The 21,132-nt window shown below is 41.2% G+C and overlaps 1 protein-coding gene across 1 annotated transcript in view; it reads right to left on the minus strand.

Annotated features, from left to right (window-relative positions):
- The window catches only part of URB1 (URB1 ribosome biogenesis homolog), a 55,119-nt gene extending 40,322 nt beyond the window's left edge, over nucleotides 1–14,797 (minus strand). Inside the window, exons 1-9 of the mRNA XM_069871107.1 lie at nucleotides 14,664–14,797; nucleotides 13,470–13,609; nucleotides 11,866–12,017; nucleotides 9,642–9,774; nucleotides 7,137–7,233; nucleotides 5,624–5,709; nucleotides 3,296–3,421; nucleotides 1,441–1,571; nucleotides 124–319 (exon numbers count right to left, since the gene is read on the minus strand). Coding sequence (XP_069727208.1) covers nucleotides 124–319; nucleotides 1,441–1,571; nucleotides 3,296–3,421; nucleotides 5,624–5,709; nucleotides 7,137–7,233; nucleotides 9,642–9,774; nucleotides 11,866–12,017; nucleotides 13,470–13,609; nucleotides 14,664–14,778 — 1,176 coding nt within the window. The 5' untranslated portion in view covers nucleotides 14,779–14,797. The remainder of the gene's footprint in view (nucleotides 1–123; nucleotides 320–1,440; nucleotides 1,572–3,295; nucleotides 3,422–5,623; nucleotides 5,710–7,136; nucleotides 7,234–9,641; nucleotides 9,775–11,865; nucleotides 12,018–13,469; nucleotides 13,610–14,663) is intronic.
- Nucleotides 14,798–21,132: the final 6,335 nt, after the last annotated feature.

Consider the following 21,132-nt stretch of genomic DNA (forward strand, 5'->3'; position numbering starts at 1 on the left):
TATTATAATTTTGTGTAATTCTGCACTACTGTTTTACAAAAACTACTTCAATTTTTGAAGGAAAAAAAGCATTTGGATTGCATATTTCTGTGGAGAGCTGGTGTGCATCATTCACACTCTCACCTTTTTGAGCAATTTCAAATTGTCCATCCAAGCAGACTTCAGTCTAGGAACAAAGGAATATGGGGTCTCCTTAAAGTATCTATTCAATAAATCTGGGCACACTTTAAGAATATTCACCATGAGATCCGCAACCATTTCGTCTTCTGTTGCAGTTTTTAAACCAAGTAGAAAGCGCAGAAGCACCACGTTTCCTCCCCTATTGAAGAGAAAAAAATACTTTTTAAAAAAAAAAAGATACTTTACACACGATGCTTACTGTGCGACTCCTCTAACTGTTGCTGGGGTAGATTCAAGGCAAGATTTCTCAAACTGCTGGCATAATTTCTGAGTTTATACCCAGGAAACTAAGAACTGAATTTACCTACGGGTTTTCTGCATGGCAAACTAGTTACTTTTAATTAAAACCACAACATTTCAGAAATATTCTAACCAAACTCCACAAAGAAAAAAAAAGCAGAATTAAAACTTAATAGTAAACATATTAAACTTCTAAGTATTTTCTGCAGTCTTTCACTTCCTATTTAAGTTTTCTTCTGTATGCCCCTAAACAAACTGAGAAAACTGCAAATGCCAGATGAATAGCAGTTAAAATTTTGCTCAAAGAAAGTAACAACCTGCTGTAACACTACTCAGTCTTAATACCTACTACTGCATTCTAGTACCTTCTTTGTCCAGCTAATGTGATGAAGCATAAACCCACCCTATGAGACCACTCAATGGAATTACAAGAATCTCAATTACTTTCTTTATCAGTGATAATCTTGGTGCACACTTATTTTAAATAGTTAGCAAATAAAAACGGTAGATCAAATAGGTGCTTCCAGACTAGGGTGTTGCAGGCCAAATTCTGGTACCACTGAAATCAACATAAGCATTTTGCCAAAACATGGGATAACTAATGTAAATGAGACTAGTTATTTTACAACATTGTGGCTAACACTGCAGCCTTAATGCTTTATTGTCACATCAAAAAAGATCCATGGTACAAAATCACACCTTACAACAAAAGACTTTGTATCTAGTTATACACAGAGGTGGTTCAGAGAAACAGGATCAGTGCCTACGCCCTATGAATAAGGCAGAACACGTGATGCTCTAGCACACTTAGCTGTAAGAAGATCCAATAGTTTGACCTCAGGAAGTTAAAAACAAAACCAGCAAAAAACCCAAAGTATTTCTTTCGTCTGTCAAAAGAAATGAGAGCTGGAAGCAGAATTCAGTAAAGTTACTGGCCTGGAAGGGCAGACAAGATAACTAGAAGTTTCTCTTGGTCGTAGCACAAAGCTCACACGCAGTCTCAGCTGTTCTGTGACTTACTTGCCAGAAGTTCCAAGACTTGGATCATAGAAAGTTATGCCATGTTTCAGAGAGCAGCAGAGATCCATTAAGAAATTATGAACAAGTTCCCGTACCATCGTCTTTCCCACCTCTTCAGAACCTCGAGTCACCTACAAAAATGAAAAAGGAGTAAAAAATACATATGATTTTTGGTAACATGAAAGAAAACTCCTACATCAATTTCATTCTTAATTTTGTTATGTTCCTTTTACAGAAATGCTCAGATAGTTTGGCTTTCATTCAGATTAATAAGTTCCAGTTTCTGTATTAAACACATTAAATATTACCGCACTTCACAGGAAGTAAAACTCCCAAATTTATGTATGTATGTACCATTTGCAGGGCATTACTGACTTAGGGCATTTGCTATGAAGACAGATAGGAAAACACAGAGAAAAATCAAGCTAAAGAAAAGTAGTGACATGAAACTTGCATAAACTGGGCAAGGCAATCTTGGCATTTTGAAGTCAAGGATCTAATATTTAATCTGAAATAACCTATTTTCAATCATACAGGCCAAGTTCACTATAAGGAAGTTCAGAAAGACCAAAAAAATCACTGAAGCCTTCAGCATAAAGTATATGAAACAAGCATGTTTATGCCTTCTCTGCCAATCTGGCAGAAGACCTAACAGCTTTAACACCAGGCAAGAAAGATGCAATGAATATGCATCCGGGGGAAGGGAGAGCATCAATGCCCTTCCAGTCACCATACAAAAATGGAAGAAGTGACCAAATATTCATGTCAAGCAACAGGGAAAACAAAAAGTGAACCCAGATTCCATGAACCTTTTACATCCAGCACGGCCCAAGAGTGAGAAGTCCCTTGACAACTGCAGTTGGGAAATCACAATCCCAATGATTCAAAAGGACTGCATGGAACTGTAAGTATTTCAAGTTACTCAAAACTGAAATTCATGTTTACAAATAGGGTCAGAAATTTGCAGAGCTCTAAGCAGACACCTACTTGAAATAGATCTTCTCCAAAAGGTGTTTACAATATATCAGGATTGGAAAGGCACAGGCATAAAAATCCAGTACAGAAACTACAAGGCAGCAGTTGTTCAGTGTTAGAAGTTTTGAAAAGGAATGGTTGGGCTTCTAAAGATCAAAGGTGAAAAGTCTGCAGCCAAAACCCAGGGGAGACACAGAAGTTTTTCTGCTGCTTTGCCCTGGGCTTACAGCCATGCCTTATATATTCCCACTGTGAAAAGGGAGGGGGTAAGGTTACACAATTAAGAAAAATAGAAAAGCAAAATTGCAAACTATTTATGAGAAGATGATGACAAAACATCTGCAGTACTAACACACACTAGCTGCAGCCCCGCTCCCTGCCTCATCTAGGGCTTTAGGAATGTGACTTCATGGACCAGTAGAACCAATAACAGCTCAACCCTCAGGAAACCCCCGATCCCTCAAACAATGTAAGCTGAAAAGGCTGGTAACCATCTTGGGGGTTCAGCTCTCATATCAGAGCAATGTGTAGGATGGGGCACATGGTAAGAAGATTGTTCCTGATATATTCTCCTAGAGACACAAAGGTGTCCAGGAAATAGAATACAACACTCACAGCCAAAAGACCCATTTCTCCCAGGTTAACAGATGCATACTGCAGTTCTGGCAGTCGGGGAGGGGAAACAAATCCCCCTCCTCAAGTGGTGAGAAGCAGGAGAAAGCCAGGGTTTCTTTTTAAGTAGTCTCAGCAGATCTCTTCGTCTTGAGCTCATCATGGTTAGAGTAACTACGAGTTATTTGAAAACCTGCAGGCTGCAAGAGGGTGGCAGGAAGGGGAAGGCAGGACAAGGATTACAAGTTACAAAGAAGTGTTACCAGACCTTCAAATCCCCAGGGCTGACATCAGTAATCCCATTCCAGCGGTAGAGAGAAGCAATGTGAATCAACACTTCTGCAGTAAAAAAGCGCACTTTCTGGGTTTTTGTGATATTTTTATTTTGAACCACCTGAAAACAATGAGAAAAAAACAAACCAAACTATTCCATTTATTGCAAGTTAACACACAAAATAATGCCAAATTAGCAACCCACTTCACTTTTAACACACACACACAGCTCACTCTCCTCACTCCAGCAGTAAAAAGGTTCTGCCTGTCCTGTTTACTTTTCACACACTCATGATCACTTCTTGGTACAATCAAAGCCGTAGGACTCTACACCAACTTCTGCAAACACTGCTGGACATGACAGACTTTCAAATTCAACTGAAGAGCACAGAACATACTTAGACTAGCATATCCACAGTCTGGGATCACAGAAACCTACTGGCGGAGATGGCAGAACCCACTACAAACAGTTTGAATGAAAGGGAAAACACAGTGGAGGAAGTTCTCAAAAGTTCTCTTACTGTTTTTTTCTCTGTGTATTTTTTTAATTATTGTTTTTCTTGTTAAGCCAAAGGACTCATACAGTGTGTTAGGTTTCATGAATAACAAAATAGTACACGATGTACAATTCCCACGAGAAAAGCTTCATTTAGAAAACAAAGGTTACTTTACAGTTAAACACTAGCCTTTTTCTTCCTTTTCTTCAAACGTTATTGCAAGAGAAAAATGAAAGAATATTTTTGGCTTTAAACTGTCAGTTGCAAAAAGCCTGAGTATGAGGCAGGCTCTTATGGTTATGCCCTAAATTTGAAACTATTTTTTCTTCATTCTCTTGATTGGTCGTACAACAGCTTGTGCAACATTGCTACACTAATTCAAAACAGAGATTCAAAAATAAGATACTGGAACTAAAAACATCTTTTAAAACATTTTCATAGAACTACATCAAATCTCTGTTGCAGTTACTGTACTCACAGCAGCAACAAGCTGGTGCATCATAGTTAAAGAGGCACAGCCATGCTCAGAAGTGAAGGAACAAGAGCACAGGAAAGACAGCTGAGACTAAATTAACTCTCACAGTTTTCAGCAATTCCTGCTTTCAAGTCTCCTGTCTTAACTCTGCTATATCACAAGGTTACTTCTGTCTGCTATGAAAGAATCAGAAAACACAACTTCAAAGGAGAGCAGACTTTCCTCTCCAACAGCACTTTCTGATAGCAGGTAGAACATACTCTTTCACAAAAACTTTGCTTGGGAAGAGAGTTTTATGATAAGATTTCCCTTTTCCTCTACCCCACCAAGAAATAATTCTGACCAAATGTATATCTTGCCACCCTAAAATTAAGTTGCTCCAAAGACTAACCAGGACCACAGGATGTGGCCTCAAAAGAGCCCTGCCAAGACTGGTCCAGTGACAGTAACACACACCCTTCAGTTGCAACCAGATAGCTCCTAGAAAACCATTTTATGTGACAGTTCCCATACCAAACCCACACAAAATCCTTTCTCCTAAAAAAAAAAAAACAGTACGCCATTACCTACCTCATGGCTAACAAACCGACTAAAACCTAGCTGACTCTAAACTACCTGAAAGGAGGTTGTAGAGAGGAGGGTGCTGGCCTCTTCTCCCAAGGGACGGGGGACAGGACAAGAGGGAATGGCCTCAAGCTCCGCCAGGGGAGGTTTAGGCTGGACATTAGGAAAAAATTCTTCACAGAAAGGGTCATTGGGCACTGGAACAGGCTGCCCAGGGAGGTGGTTGAGTCACCTTCCCTGGAAGTGTTTAAGGCATGGGTGGACGAGGTGCTAAGGAGCATGGTTTAGTGTTTGATAGGAATGGTTGGACTCGATGATCCGGTGGGTCTTTCCCAACCTGGTTATTCTATGATTCTATGATTTCCCCATTTTGGCATGAGACACACCAACTGAAGGACCAATCTTACTGTCACTGGAAACACCAAAAAATTCCAATTCTACTGACCTTCAGGCTTGGCACTGATGGAATAGCAACCCATGAAACAATCAGACACAACACACTAAAGGCAAGCTGAAATTAGCATCCAAGTACAAGCTATTGCAATGACTTCCTTTGAAAGAGGGCATTGGAACAGCATAACAAGTTTCAGTGCTGAAACAGTAATATGGCCAAGGTATTAACCTCCAAGAAATATTATTCATAACAGACACGCTGACAAACCCTGAGCAGCAGCACAGTGCCAACATGTTAGAGCTGTACATTTTGCAAGAAATTACTGCAAAACTGTTTCCAGCAGCAAAGAAAATAAAAAACAAGAGACAACACAGTTTCAAGGATATATCATACCTTAGTTCTCAGGGTGGAAAGTAGAAGATTGATAGTAGAAACTTTGTCTTCCTTTATTTCAGAGCAAAGAATATCTGGAATGAAATCTAAGGAGACATTTCAAATGTTAAGTGAAAACGTGAAAGCTATTTTCATACTAAAACACTTGAGGAAATTCCTACCCATTTCTCTTCAATGTCATATTATTTATGTTGCTGATCTATTTAAGGATGAACAAAAATGCTGCAACTGGACTTCAAAAGAATGATGTATCTATAACTACAGTGATGAACAAGTAATGCTGCCAAACTTACTCACATCCTAACTAGCTAATTTGTCAACTTGGTTATTAACACTTATTGCAACAGCATCTGTCAACTTCAAATATATTTCGGGCCTAAATGTACTATGCAGTATTTAAACTTGAGTAAATGTCTATCCTTGCCATTGAAGGACTCAAAATTGTTTTACTGAGTGATTCTCAAATGTTCCAAGGTTACATCCCCAAATCCACACATCATCTTTTGCCTTCCCCACGCATCCCAAAGTTAGACAACTTCAGTTTATAGAGAACTCCAGTGGGAATGAAAGCTAGTTGTGTTGACTGGGTCTAAGTGTGCAGTGCCATTCCCTGTCCTGATAGAACCGGACAACTGTGAGCAATTAAAGGAAATCAGCAGCTCGCAGCATCCCATGAACAACAGAAGTAAATAATTGTGGACTGTTCTTATCCCCTTGCTGCAAAAGAAATGAATTGATGCCAGCTAATGACTTCTTTGGGTTTTTTGCAGTATTTCTAGATCCCTTCTAAATTCTTTCATAACCGTGCAAAGGGTCACAATTCACAGCTTGAGAATCAGCATTAGATTTCAAATCGAAAGTCAACACAAGTTTCACGCTATTTTCAATAGAGATCAAGTATCAATCAAGTGTTAAGTAAGAATCAATCTTCTGGACCACCTTGTCAGTCCAGTTTGACCCTCTTCTCTAAGTGATACAGTCGCAACACACTCCTGGACTGCATTCCCATGTAATGCCTCCATAAAGGATGCAAAAGCCACTGCACTGGTTTCCTGAATCATTAATAAAAAGCTGAGTACACAACAGTTGTCCAGCATGAGGACAGAAAGGAAACTAAAGTACGCAGAGTCTTCAACACTTTAAAAAAAAAAAAATTGATGCAACATATCCATTATTACTGTGTTACAAGAAAGACTGGAGGCCATGAAAGGTTTTCTCTGCTTATTGACTCTATGACTTCAAAGTTATACATTTACCTTTTTTTACATCTGTGTCACCAAGCACTTTCTATTTTTGCAAAGTTTTTGCAGATAGCAAACAGTATTCTCAAGCAGAAGTGGCACTCACCAGAATACTGAAGTTTAAAACTTTTCAGGTAGCAAGATGTAAAATATTTAATTTAGTATCTTATTAGGGCTGTTTAACTGGTTCATATTTTGAATTAGCTCATATTTATTATCACCTATGAAAAAAACTCTACCTTAAAAATAAAATGCAAGCATTTGTGAAGTACCTTTTAATTCCAGCACCTGTGTCAAGATTGCATTGTCACCAGCAATCAAAAAGGAGAGAGCAAACTGTATGTAGGCCATACGAACATCAGGTCCCCCCTAGAAAATGATAAAAGGCACTGACAGCATACAGACTGTACACATCTGCAAAACTAATACTGCAACAATTTATTATCCTTAGAATTACTACAAACAGGCAGATTAAAAACCTCTATAAACATACTGCACACAGCCATACACATATATTTATACACAATACATCCACAGTATAGTCATTTGAAAAACTTCTTGCATCAAGCAGGCTACAGTCTGCTAAAGTTAACATCAAAAAGGAAGGTGTCCTAGTTCATATATTTTTCAATTCTCAATTTAAAAAACAGGTTATAAATAATAATAAAAAAAGAAAATCTTAGCAGTAGTTACATGCCAAACCTTGTACACACATCACTGAATATCCTCACTCCTGCACCACTTGGTACACTGGTCAATTCATAAAAATATTCAAGAATGGCAATGAGAGTAGTGCTGCTGCAATTTCTTACTACAGAGGCTTCCAGAGTAGCGCCAGACTTGGAGGCTTTTGCTGCTCATTGCTGCTTTTGAGCTGCAATACGTTACACACTTGTCAGCTATCACTACTGCTCAAGCGACTTAGACAAGCTTAAAAAAAAAAAAAGCCCTTAAAAAGGGAGCTAATATGTTATAAAACTACAAATTCAGCCATAGTGGTAGTCATGAAAGCTTAGTCTTCAAAAAGGATCATAAAATATCAACACAGAATCAGAATGGTTTGTGTTGGAAGGACCTTAAAGATCCAGATCCAACCCCCTGTGATGGGCAGGGATACTTTCCACTAGACCAGGTTGCTCAGAGACTCGTCCAGCCTGGCCTTGAACACTTCCAGGGAAGAGGCATCCACAGTTTCTCTGGGCAACCTGTTCCAGTGCCTCACCACCTTCACTGTAAAGATTTTCTTCCTAATATCTAATCTAAATCTACTCACTTGCAGCTTAAAAGCGCTAAGCCTCGGTCCTACTGCTACATTCCCTGATAAAGAGTCCTTCCGTGATTTACAGTTTTTCTAAACTTACCATGCAAAATTGTTTAATGTAAAAATGGCCCAAAGAAGATACTGACTAGGCTAAACATAAGGCAGAAGTGACTCACGAAAGGGTTATAAGAAATAAAGAGAAAGAAATGAAGTTATGCTGTAAGCTTTGGGCCTGATTTTGTATTAAAAATGCACCTTTGATAGTCAGTTGTAACATAATCACTAAAAGCTAACCAAGAGTAAGACCTTCAATTTGGTTTTGGAAACTTTTTTCCTTGTACCTTAATTGCATATACAATAAGTTTGTGGTCAAAGACTACATCCCAGCATTTAAATTTAAGTGGTGGAGGTACTCCTAAAGACAACTTCTGCAGGAAGGTCAGACACTATGAAATCTGATAGAAAAATGTGTACGTTTGGGTTTTTGCCTTCTACTTGATGCTTTATTTATAAACAGTCTCATTTATCAGCACAGATGGCACAACCGCAACATAAATGTACACATTCGTTCTGCAAGTCATCTTTAAAAACTAGAAACAATGTATTAGCATTGAAAATAATACTGGATTAATTGTACACTTCTACATGCAATGACATATAATTATTTGTGTTCTAAAACACTGGTTCAGGTCAACCCTGATTGTTTTTAGCAAAAGGACAGGGAACAAGAAACAAAGTTCCTTTTGGAAAAAGAGAATTGACATTTTTTACTCACTTGCATATCCTCCTTAAGGATTTCCACAATGAGATTGTTTAAAACTCGTGGTTACATTTACAAATGCATTTACTCTGACTGTACTAGTACTGGGCAAAATCCTCTCTCCAATAAAAACAACTGGAACCTCCAACTTCCATTTATTTCAGTGGGAACAAACTGCAACCACTGCATTGGAAAAAAGATTGAGCTCGTCCCAAACACATCATTGAATAGTTCTCAGAATTTTACTATCACTTTTGCCCCATTTTAGGCATGAAAAGGGTAGACTATAGAAACTATACATTTATATTTCACCACAGCTTCTTAGAAGCAGACAAGGCACTTTGATATTCTGCAGTAAATTCTACAAAGCAGTGTAAAACCAAGGTCATCCTGAGGAGCTCTGCACCCTGAGAAGATGAGAAAGACCAGCATGGGATGGAAAACAAACCAAGCTATATCTCAAGGGTGCAGGTCATCTCTCCCATTACTCCAGATACTCATAAACACTCCCTGGGTATTTCCTATGCAAGTAGATGGGAAGCTCTTGCCCCACAGATCAGTTCTTTCCCCACAGATCAGTTCTTCCCCCAGTTAGAAACAATCAAGAAGTATTTCAGCCTGACACAGGACAGGAAGGAAGAGGGAAGTACTTGCAGGCAAAAATACAGCAGAGATGTTGGCAAGAGCTTAGTATTAATTACTTGGCAGAAGTATGCCAGAGCATAGCACTCCATGGCACACATCAGCTTAGCTTACCTTCTTACATCTTTTTTTCAGTAATCCAGGCAGAAACTTATTATTGAAATCAAAATGGCTAAACACATCCCGTGCAGAATCTGGCCCCTGAGCCACCATTGCTGACAACAGGGTAAGGCACACTCGGCTCATCCTAAAACAAAATGCAGAGGAAAACATGCAAAGTATTTCCAGGATGACAGTGTTGATGTGGTTGGTTGTATAAAATTAAAATTTAAAGAAAGACCTTCCTGTAAAAGCAATCATCCCACTCCACCTCCAACATGACCCTAAGCCTTCAAGAGTTTCAGGCATGAAGCAGTTCTGAGTCAATCGCAACACAAGGAACCAAGATAACTGTTAGGAAACTACGCCTGGTCACACAAAGCTTCCCCTGCAGTTGATGGGAGCTTTAGTTCAACAGGTAACCAATCACTTTAATGACAACCACAACATAGATTTGGGACAACCACAATATAGATTTGGGCCAAACACAAATGTTGTTCTGCTACAAGCTAAGACTTTGGGTCATCTTTGTGAAGAGCCCATCTCTACAAGCATATTTCTTGGACGGAGGCCCCAGTCCTGCAAATCCTTTACTGCCACAAGCAAGTCCTAGGAGCTACAGCATTAAGGACACGCGCAGTGTAGGCTGAAGTACAACACACACAAAACTGTGTTTTAGCTGAATGACAAAAGTTTTCTTCAGTTAAAGTATACAGCATGGTCCCATCATGAAGTAAATCCCAGGATCTACTCAGTTTCGATTCTTGCTCACTGGCTACTGGGAAAATTTGCCTGAAAAAATAGAAGTCCTTGAAAAAATAGAACAGACGTTGAAACAACCAAAAAGATCATTCTAGGCAGCGATAATGGCAACTGGGAAGGAGTGGAGAGGGAAGAAAGGGAAAGGGAATGCCTATTTATATTCTTCCCAAAAAATTAAGCTGTAATGAGACGCTGGATATTTACATTATAATGCAAGATAAAAGAAAGTGCCAAAATTTAAGAACTCCTAAATTCATAGAGGTTTGCAAGTTATTTCAATGGGAACATGAGAGGGCCATTTGCTACAAGTCTGCAGACCCTCATCATCTGAATAGCCATTACCCATTAAGAGTTTTAGAATCTGTCCATCATATTTCGTTCATGGACAATCTGCAAGAAAGCCATGTGACTAAAGCAGAGATCCCCTATGGACACACCACCATGATAAAATCAGTTTGCACATCAAAAGAGGTAGCACAGAAAATGTAAAAGCATGTACCATCAGAAATCTGCAGCCTCCTCTATGCAGGTTTCTAGAAAGTTTCCTCCAAAAGCTATAGTCTTTAAATGCCAACAAGAACAGCAGATCTTGCATAGTTTCAAAAATGATTTGCAATATACCTATCCAGCCATATTTGGGATTCTATATACAGTTAAAATGTTTGTTGCAATAAATAACTAAATTGTGCAGGAAGCGTGGCTGTGTCCATGAACTGGAAAGCAGAAAAAGCTTTTCTAATTCTGTCTAAAGACCAAAAGACCTTGGCCTATGGCAAGTCATTTGCAGTCTCTATTTTTTCACTTTCCTTCCTCTTGCTCCTACGTTTGTATTAAAATTTTCCTGGCACTTGGAATTTCTCTCATCCCATCCACAGAGCATGAGAAATTGTTGTTTAGACTGACATGAGTGCTTCAGTTGGCCTAAAATGGCCTTAAATCTAAGAGACAGGAGAAGTTCAAAAGAAAAAGCCACTATGACAGAAGAAAACCTGTGATATAAACTTGGAAATCTGAATACAAAAAATACAGTGAAATAAAACACTCAAGAGCTTTTTTTGCCATAGCAACACAGACTGCTCAGTCTCTGTGAACTACAAGAAAGCCTGTTCCTCCCTGTTCCATGCAGTACATTTTACTTCAAGCAGCATTAAAATAATAGGAGTCAAAATACTATCCACTTTACCTCTCATTAGGATGGGCACGAGCAATGAACACTACTGCTCCAGAAAAGCATCAGAGAGCATTAAATTGTGTATTATATTAGAGCTTCCACCTTGCAAACGCTTCCACCTTGCAAACGCTTCCACCTTGCAATTATTTTATGAAATGTGGAACAGTAGCATTAAATAAAGGTGAATTATTAGCAATAAATCAAGCTGGATTTTGCAACGTCTTGTACGCAAGTACCAGACAGCCTCTTGAGATCAATTCAGAGCCACTGACAGAGATTCTCTGCAACGGTACAGAGATTGCTTACCTGTGATTTTCAGAATACAAAGCAGCATAGACCAATCTCATGTAGGAATGAATCAACTTTTTGACTATGTTCATTCCCACAGCTGAAAAATGGGAGAGGTCACTGGCTGTCCTCAGTAAAATGGCCTCTAGAGCTTGAAAGATTAATAGCATCTGTAAGATACAGAAATATGTTAATATCTGCCACTATCATCTATGGCTTGAAATTATCAGGCGAGTAAACAGTATTAAGATATTAGTAACCCCATCACAGGAGAGAAGAAAGCTTCCACATATGAAGCCAAAATTAACTTCTGAAATAAATGAATGCTTCCTCTTCTAAAAGATTAGGCCTGAGAGTGTGAATTTTTCTGGGAAGCCCCTATATAGATACTACGTGAAAGACTAGAGAACCATAGGAAGCCAGCCAATTCTTTTTTTCAGTTAGTCTAAGCTCATGAAATTCTGCAGTAGGGAGGCACAACCTCTGATGCAACCAGCTCACTGAAGTCCTGAACAAATAAACTGAATGTAAAAAAAGGTCCCTCCTCACATGTCAATTGAGATGTACATGCATGCTTCATCTGTGTGTGCACAACAGCTTCTGGGGATGCAAACACAGACTGCAGTGCAAATATCAGCACAGACTGATGGGCCTTGAAAGCTCTTTTCAAGCTGGACGCCAAGGCTTGGTGTTTTAAGAGAGAACTGCTAGTAAACAGACAATAAAGCTGTTCCAGTCTTGCAATTAACTCTTTCTAGATGAGTGCAGAATCCACACAGTGCTAGGACTGTGTTCATTACAAATATTAACCTCTATGAGTAAAAGGATCTTGAGGAAAGCACGTCACTGAACATGACGTAAGTTTGTCATTACATAGTAAAAGACCAACAAGTGGAGGTTAAAAAGAGCACTATCCAATCTTATGACATAAGCAGAATTTAATAATAATGCTGCCATCATATTCACAGTGAAAAGAGTTTCTTCAGTTCATTCATCATACTCTGATGAGGAAAAATTGCGCCCAGCTGAGAAAAATGAGGTCAACTTCACCAGTGGCCGCCTACAAATACTGGTGTATCATGTATATGTTTAATTATCTAAAAACTATTACTTTTACTAAATTATCTTCCTGTTTGCCTAATTGCTTCTACTGATCCCCATATTTTTAAATGATCTTTTGATAACGTATAAAGAAACTTAAACACTTTACTTTGGCAGGAGTAGATGTTGTGTGTATCATTAAACCCAGGGATATCTTGGAACTGAAAATGACGTTTCCTACTTGACTAGTGCTCTGTCATCGTGACTTCTCGAAAAAAAAAAAAAAAAAGAAAACCCTACATGAAATTATCATAGAATCACAGATTGGTTTGAGTTGGAAGGGATCTTAAACACCATTCAGTTCCGTTCCCCTGCCATGAGTAGCAACACCTCCCGCTGGATCAGGCTGCCCAAGGCCCCATCCAACCTGGCTTTGAAAACCTCCAGGGATGGGGCATCCATGACTTCCCTAGGCAACCTCTTCCAGTTATTTATACTGCAAATCATTTCTTTAGGGGTTCCTCTCCCACCTGGGCTGCATGCTGCCTGTCATTGAGCTGTAACACCCACAGACAACTTACTTCGCTTTCAGGCTTCCTCTCTCCATCCAGAAGTTTGAATATCTCAGCACACTCCATGGAAATTTTAATGTATCCCTCCACAACATCATATACTTCAGGTGATGGCAGAGTCTTAGCGATGGACACAAAGGTCTCTAGACCTGTAAGGAAAGAGTTTTACCCGGGGAGCCCAAGACACACCACCTGCCACCAAGCTGCTGCCTGGGGGCTGCAGGAGCTGCACATGCCCATAGCACAGCCTCACTGGGAGGACACTGACACTGAGTCTTTGCACAGTCCTATCCAGCCAACTTCATAAACCATCACCTTTACTCTGCAGCGATAGCCTGCTTCCCAGATAAAGCAAGACCAATAACCTGGAGAAAGCCAAGATTTCTCAGATGGCTCAAACACCCAGCTCAGCATGCTCTGCGAGCATGGAATTGTAGGATCACAGGTTTGTGCTGGAAGGGACCTTAAAGCCCATCCAGTATGAGCCCTGCTGCCATGGGCAGGGACACCTCCCACTAGACCAGACTGCCCAAGGCCCCCATCCAACCTGGCCATCCAACCCACCCCCTCCAGGGATGGGGCAGCCACAGCTTCCCTGGGCAACCTGTGCCAGTGCCTCATCACTCTCATCGGGAAGAATTTCTTCCTAATGTCTAGTCTAAATCTTCCAATTTAAAGCCACTTATCTCACCATTCCATGCCTTTAGAAAATCAAAGAATCATAGAATAGTTTGGGTTGGAAGGGACCTTAAAGATCACATAGTTCCAGCCCCTCTGCCATGGGCAGGGACACCTCTCACCAGCCCAGGCTGCCCAAGGCCCCATCCAACCTGGCCTTGCACACCCCCAGGGCCGGGGCAGCCACGGCTCCCCTGGGCAACCAGTGCCAGGGCCTCACCAACCTCATAGTTAAGAAATTCTTCCTTATGCCAAGCCTAAATCTGCCTTTCTCCAGTTTATACCCGTTCCCCCTCGCCCTATCACCACAAGCCTTTATGAACAGTCCTTCCCCAGCTTTCCTGCAGTCCCTTTTAGGTATTAGCAGGTCACTATAAGGTCTCCTCGGAGCCTTCTCTTCTCCAGGCTGAACAAGCTCTGATCATCCTCGTGGCCTCCTCTGGGCCCGCTCCGGCAGCTCCACATCCCTCCGCTGGGGACAATCACTGCCGCCACCCCGGGGCTCCCCCCTTCCCGGCTCCTCACCCTTCCCGGCAGTGTCGGGGTCCCGCAGCAGCGCCTTGAAGCGGGCGCCGTTGAACTCCGGCTGCTCCCCGCCCTCGCTGCGGGCCCGCTTGGCGGCGGGCGGCGCGGCCGCCATGGCGCGGGGGGCCCGGAAGCGGCGGCGGGAGGGGGCGGGGCCGCGGCGCCGCGTGCCCGGGGAGCGGGAGGGGAGCGGGAGGGGAGCGGGAGGGGAGCGGGAGGGGAGCGGGAGGGGAGCGGGAGGGGAGCGGGAGGGGAGCGGGAGGGGAGCGGGAGGGGAGCGGGCTGGGGCGGCCCGGTCACACCCGCACGCACAAACCCTCCCAGAAACCTTATGCCTGCTCTGCTCCTCCCAAGGGCTAATCTTAATGTTGTTACGAGCAGTCGGATCCCTCGCTGCTTCGGAGCCGGCTGCAGCCCTGCCTGACCCTGCACCGGGGATGGGGAAGGCTGCAGACAGAGGGGATTGGAACGGGTCCAGAGGAGGGTGCAAGGGTAATCCGAGGGCTGGAGCACCTCCCGTACCAGGACAGCCTGAGAGAGTTGGGGTTGTTCAGCCTGGAGAAGAGAAGGCTCCAAGGAGATCTTACAGCGACCTTCCAGTACCTGGAGGGGCTGCAGGAAAGCTGGGGAGGGACTGGTTGCAAACACTTGTAGTGGTAGAACTAGAGGCAGTGGGTATAAACTGGAGGGGGGGGGGATATTTAGACTAGACATAAGGAAAAATTTCTTCCCCATGAGGGTGGTGAGGCACTGGCACAGGTTGCCCAGGGAAGCTGTGGCTGCCCCATCCCTGGGGGTGTTCAAGGCCAGGTTGGATGGGGCCTTGGACAGCCTGGGCTGGTGGGAGGTGTCCCTGCCCATGGCAGGGGGGGTGGAACTGGATGGGCTTTAAGGTCCTTTCTGACCCAAACCATTCTGTGATTCTATAATACTATGATCTGCTCAGCTCACACTGTACACAAGGCATTATCATCACCAAAGAATGAATAGCATCTGGAGAAACACTGCTTGAAAGAAAACAGACTGTCAGAGGGACATTCTGTCTGACTTCCAAAAAACACAATTTCTCAGACAAAATTCTACGTTAACTTCAATCAAAATATCAAACATCAGATATATGAAATATCAAAATAAGTACTGGCGCATGTTGCCTAGGGAAGCTGTAGCTGCTCCATCCCTGGAGGTGTCCAAGGCCGGGTTGGATGGGGCTTTGTGCAGCCTGGTCTGGTGGGAGGTGTCCCTGCCCTTGGAACTATTCCACTTTTTTTGGTAACAGTATTGCTTCTTGTGTCACCCTGGAGAAACACAACACTTCTGCCCTGTCACAGCACGCAAGGGCAGTCTTTCCAGCCACCCCCAGCCCAGGGTCGGGCTCTCTCCATTGGATTTCCCAGTCTCACCCCCTGAGATCTCCCTCCCACCTCTGCCCCAGCTGCCTTGCAGCTTGTACAGAGCCCACTGCCCAGTAAGTGCTGCACCCCAGCCTCCCCGTCAGGGCTTTGCTGGTGGAAAATCATAAAATCATTAAGGTTGGAAAAGACCTCCAAGATCATCCAGTCCAACCACCAACCCAACACCACCATGCCTACTAATGAAACGCCCACAGCTAAAATGCAGTAGAAGATAAAGGAGATTGTTATATTATGCCAGAAAGAGAAAATGAAAATGAAGTTAGACATCTATCAAAAAATAATTATTTTTCCAATAAATGAAAGCAACATTCATATTTTTCTGGTTTTCCTGGCATGAGTCTTTTTTAAACTATTCTTTCAACAAAATACTGTTAAAAAAAAGTGATCCAGAAGAGGGCAACATTAACAGCCATTCTAGGATTTAGGATGGAGAAATGCTTTAATGTTGATGGAAGATGCTGTGATATTTTGAGAACATATGGTAGAGTAAATTAAAACAAAGATGAAATTAGAAGGCACAAAAGGGTAAAATAAAAGGAGAACATAAGACTGGAGGGGAAATAGCAAACGTGAAAATATTAATTGCTTGATACTAGATAGACTTTTTCAAGGTAACTTACAAGAACAAGGTTAAAAAACATCTTAGTACTGCTAGTTACATCATACTCTGAACTCTGCTAATAATTCATGATATTTCTAGAATTATTTAAATTTCAACTCAGTAGACCAGCTATTTTTTTGCTTGTTTTGATAGCAGTTTCATGCAGAATTAACCACAATGTAGCAAATTCTATGCAAAGGCACAGACTGTTCAGTCCTTCCATAAAACATTATTGATGGGTTGTTCTAGATGATGGCAATCCTTTTTTTTTTTTTAACCATAACAGTTTTCTTAAGAATTAATTGATGATATGCAGATCTACAAATACCTCTGCAGTTCCCGAAATTGAGTGGCACATAATATGGAAAGTAAATAGCATCTTCAGTTGTTTTGCTTTTGAGGGGATGAAAAGGAAGGCTAGAACTAGTAGGACTGACAAGAAAAAAGTTTAACGCAGCTTTTAGAAGGCTCAAAGCACCCATACTGATATCTTCCAGGTACAGGTCAGAGTGGTCAGACTTGCAAGTCTGATCACTTTCATCACACCATATTGCATAGAATATCTAGTATGAAAATATTACAGTAAAATGCTAGTGAAGCTTTTAATTTCAACTTTAAATTTAATTATTCTCTCCTATCTATGCCTGAGTAGCAGTCATAGGCTTTAATGAGGATGGTGAATGAAGAAGATTATCAGTTTCTCTTCCAGACAGATTACTTCCATGTTCTTGCTGTAGTCTACTTTGAAGCCTATGTGTTCTTCTTTCACTGTTATATCTATGACAATCTTCCTCCCCCAATCCTGGTTTTTGGCCAGCTCCATTCATGGTGGTCCAATTAAAGCTCAGACAAAGTTCACTCTTGTGTTGTGCCTACATATTTAACAGATGTAAGCAGTGACTGAGTCAAGTATTAATTTCTGAGCTGCCCAGTTTTCAGCATATTAAAATACACTTATGTGATTCTTGCCAGATGATCATATAATCATATCCAGGATGCACATTGACCTTTTGGTATTTGCTAGTCTGAAAAATCATTCCCAGTCCCTTGCATGAACCTTAAGTCTTGCCCTTGTTCAAGGAACAGTTCCAGGCACAAAATTAATCCAGCCAAGTGACCCTTTCCTGCATCAGCCATAATCTGACCTCTCTGAAATTTACACTGCCTTGAGGAACATCTAGAGTAACAAGCCCCATCCGTGCAGTCCTGCCTGATTTGCCTTTGCCTCACAAAACTGAACATTATTCCTAGCTCTAGAATCCTCACTCATGCACTCCTGAAGACAAAATATGATTTTGTGGTGGCATTTAATGGCCGTACATGATCTGTGATCCCCTAATCCACGCTAATTTTGGTCCAGAGCATCTAGGAAATGCAGTAGTTTCTTAACACACATTTTTCATTTGATGTATAAATTAATCATAGAAAACATTCAAAGGGACTGAATTTCATCAGAAATCGCCTCTCTAAAACTGTGTTTCTCAGTGTTCTTTCATGGTTTACAGAATTATTTCACAGAAGTTTCCTTTCGTTTTTCCCAAAATGTCAGGTTCCTGTGTGAGATACAGATGTTTGTCAGATCTTTCCGCTTTCCAGCCTTTGACACCTGAGGAATGGGATCACAGATGGAGAGAGGGAGGCTGCTGTGAAGAGATGGGCTAAATGTCAAGACCGCTTCCTCAGCGCAGCCTCATGAGAAAGGAATATTCCCACCACAGCTCAACTTCTTCTTCATCACATGTCCAAATGCCCTGTGCCCCATGCTCCAGCCACCCTCACTCTGATCAGCCCACTGCAAGCTCACACTCTTGGAGACAGAGATACTGCAGGGCTTGAATTCCAGAAGTTAAGAAACAAGGGGCCTGAGTGATGCACAAGAATGGTGTATGGACCCACGAACAGAACGGGCAGGCTGGGCTGAGGCAATAATCCTAGTGAAACTGCCCTGCATTGCCAATACGACTCTGGCATAAACCATTACAGCAGTTTAGTAAAGCCACAGCTTTTTTTTTTTCTCTGGATGCTGAAAAACAAAATCACCCCTTCTCTTCCTCTCCCAGTGTCTTAATTATTTCAGCTGGAGCAGCACTTCTCTGAATAGCTAAAGGAGCGCATTTTAATACCTGACTAATGACAGTTTATCTTCCCTACCATTAAACCAGAGCCCTATCGATATCAAAGAACCTAACTCGCCTGCGGCGTCAGCAGTACGAACATGCATTAGTACCAGGGTTTTGAGCCAGAGCACAGTATGAGTCGGGAATCAGGCTGCTTGCCCAGATGCTGAAGATAGATGGAAACAGCAGAAAAGAACAGAAAAGGACAGAAGAGTGGGAAGGCCGGTAAGCAGGCTGGGATGAGTTAGAGGAAGTATAAGCTGAAAGCAGCTATACGTATCTACTTGCGATAAACTGAATAAACTCTTCAGTTCAATATACAGAACAGGATTTTTGACACTATGGGATAGTTATATCCAGACACAGAAAAAAGATAACTTCCGTGTGTACTGAAATCCTTCCATACATGGAATAATCTTCAAGTATCATCAAGCTGATTTAATTTAAACATAGTCACTGAGCATCACTTCGAAATTTAATATTGAACCCTTACAGTCCTGAGAGGAAAAGCAAATGCTTGCAAACAGTGCAACATTTTTTTCAGCTTTTGTTATTTACTTCTAATTTTGAGGTGCTTAGGTTGAACACTGTTAATTCTCACTGATCAGGTATTCATACAGGCTACTCTTTTCTGAAACACTGCCAGTTTTACATGCCTTTGCATACCTAACTGGGGAGACCTTGAGGCCTGATTTTTCAAGGCTTTTGAAAAAGCCACCAATTTTTCAGTGCTTTGACATTGATTCTGTGGCTTTAAAAAGCTGCTGTTTTGAGTTTCAAGTACACAGAATCGTTAGTCATTTTGGAAAATATTAGCCTCAATACATATTAAAGGAGAAAAAGTGACGACAACTAAAAGGTTGTTTATGATCCAATAGGCAGGCTCATAAACACATAATAAGGCACTTTCACAAGCAAACAGGCTGATTTCCAAGACTGTGGTCCACCCAGCAGCTCTGTCCTAATGTCCTTCCTAAACTGAGCAGCACATCACCTAGTCTTTTCCAGTCCATATTTGAAGATTCATGTCAGGAATTGACATGGGACGACTTATGTGCTGTAAGAAGGAAAGGACAACAAACACAGGAGTTTTTTTCTTAGTGCATTTGTTCTTCCTCCACCTTAGGTCTTTTTTTTTCTTGTTTCCAGCAGTAATCTGTGTGAGATGGGGCATGCCTCTTACTTCATGTCTATACAAGTGCCTAGGTGTACTGCTAGAAAACATAATCTGTATAAATAAAGGAGAGGTGCCAGTTACATTTGGCACTGCTCGGGAGGATGAGGAGCAGTGACCTTTCTGCTGTGTGCCATGAGGAAGTTGGAATGAGATTTCATTCAGATGGAATGAAACATGAGAAGATTGTTTTTACAAACTTCATGTGCTACATTTTACAGCTTTTTTGTGAAGTAGTCAGGTTGTCTATGACATTCTGATTAGTTAGGCCAACAGTTGACTATGCAGGAAGCAGCTTATGCCCACAAAGCTCAAAACTTGTTAGCTAACTTTGCTGTCTCTGATGTGAGTCCAGAAAATGGCAGAAAATAGCAAATATTTTCCCTCTTTCTAAACCTGCTGGGTGAAGTACTGTGGTCTGTATTCATTCAAACTTCTGCTTACATGCATGAGAATGTTTCTTAACTCTGGCTCGCAGAATTGGTCCTCTCAAGTTCAAATTACTGCACACTTGAAGATCTTGTTAGAACTTAAAATCTGTAGCAACCCGTGAGAAATTACAGCATCCGAAACACATTTAGAATTGAAAAAATACAAGAGAGGCTTCTCTACCACTGTTTTCATTCTTGTATCCATAGAAGTAGGGGTTGAATCAGGAAAAATGTGCTATGTTATTTTTAAATAATCACCATATAGTGATTACTGTAAAGCATGTGCTTTGTTTTAAATGGTCTGACACTCATTTCCATAGAAACAGGGAGAGGATAGCTGTCCACTTGTTTGAACTGTCTTGCAGATTTCATCTGTGTCAGAATGCAGGAAAATAAAGCATTTTAAAATGTGGGAAAAGTCTGGGGTTTTATACGTCAATATTTTTTTACCAAAGAGAACATTAGTGAACTTCTTGGAGACTTTATTCTGGGAGAAGAGAACTAAAATGACATAAATCAGCTCCCAATAAATTTACTGGGGAGAAAAGAGGAAACAAAAAGCAGTAGGGAGTGTAGTGATGTGTTTTTACATATATCTATGAAAAAGAATTTTTGACACTTCTCATGATTTTTGTTTCTGTGCTATAGTTGTTTTTTTTTTTACTAATAGAAATTTTTAGGCCATGTAACTCAACTTTCTTCCATTATTTCACAGTTTGTTTCCTAAATTACAT

Source organism: Phaenicophaeus curvirostris, chromosome 1 (assembly GCF_032191515.1).
Source record: "Phaenicophaeus curvirostris isolate KB17595 chromosome 1, BPBGC_Pcur_1.0, whole genome shotgun sequence".
Taxonomy (NCBI): domain Eukaryota; kingdom Metazoa; phylum Chordata; class Aves; order Cuculiformes; family Cuculidae; genus Phaenicophaeus; species Phaenicophaeus curvirostris.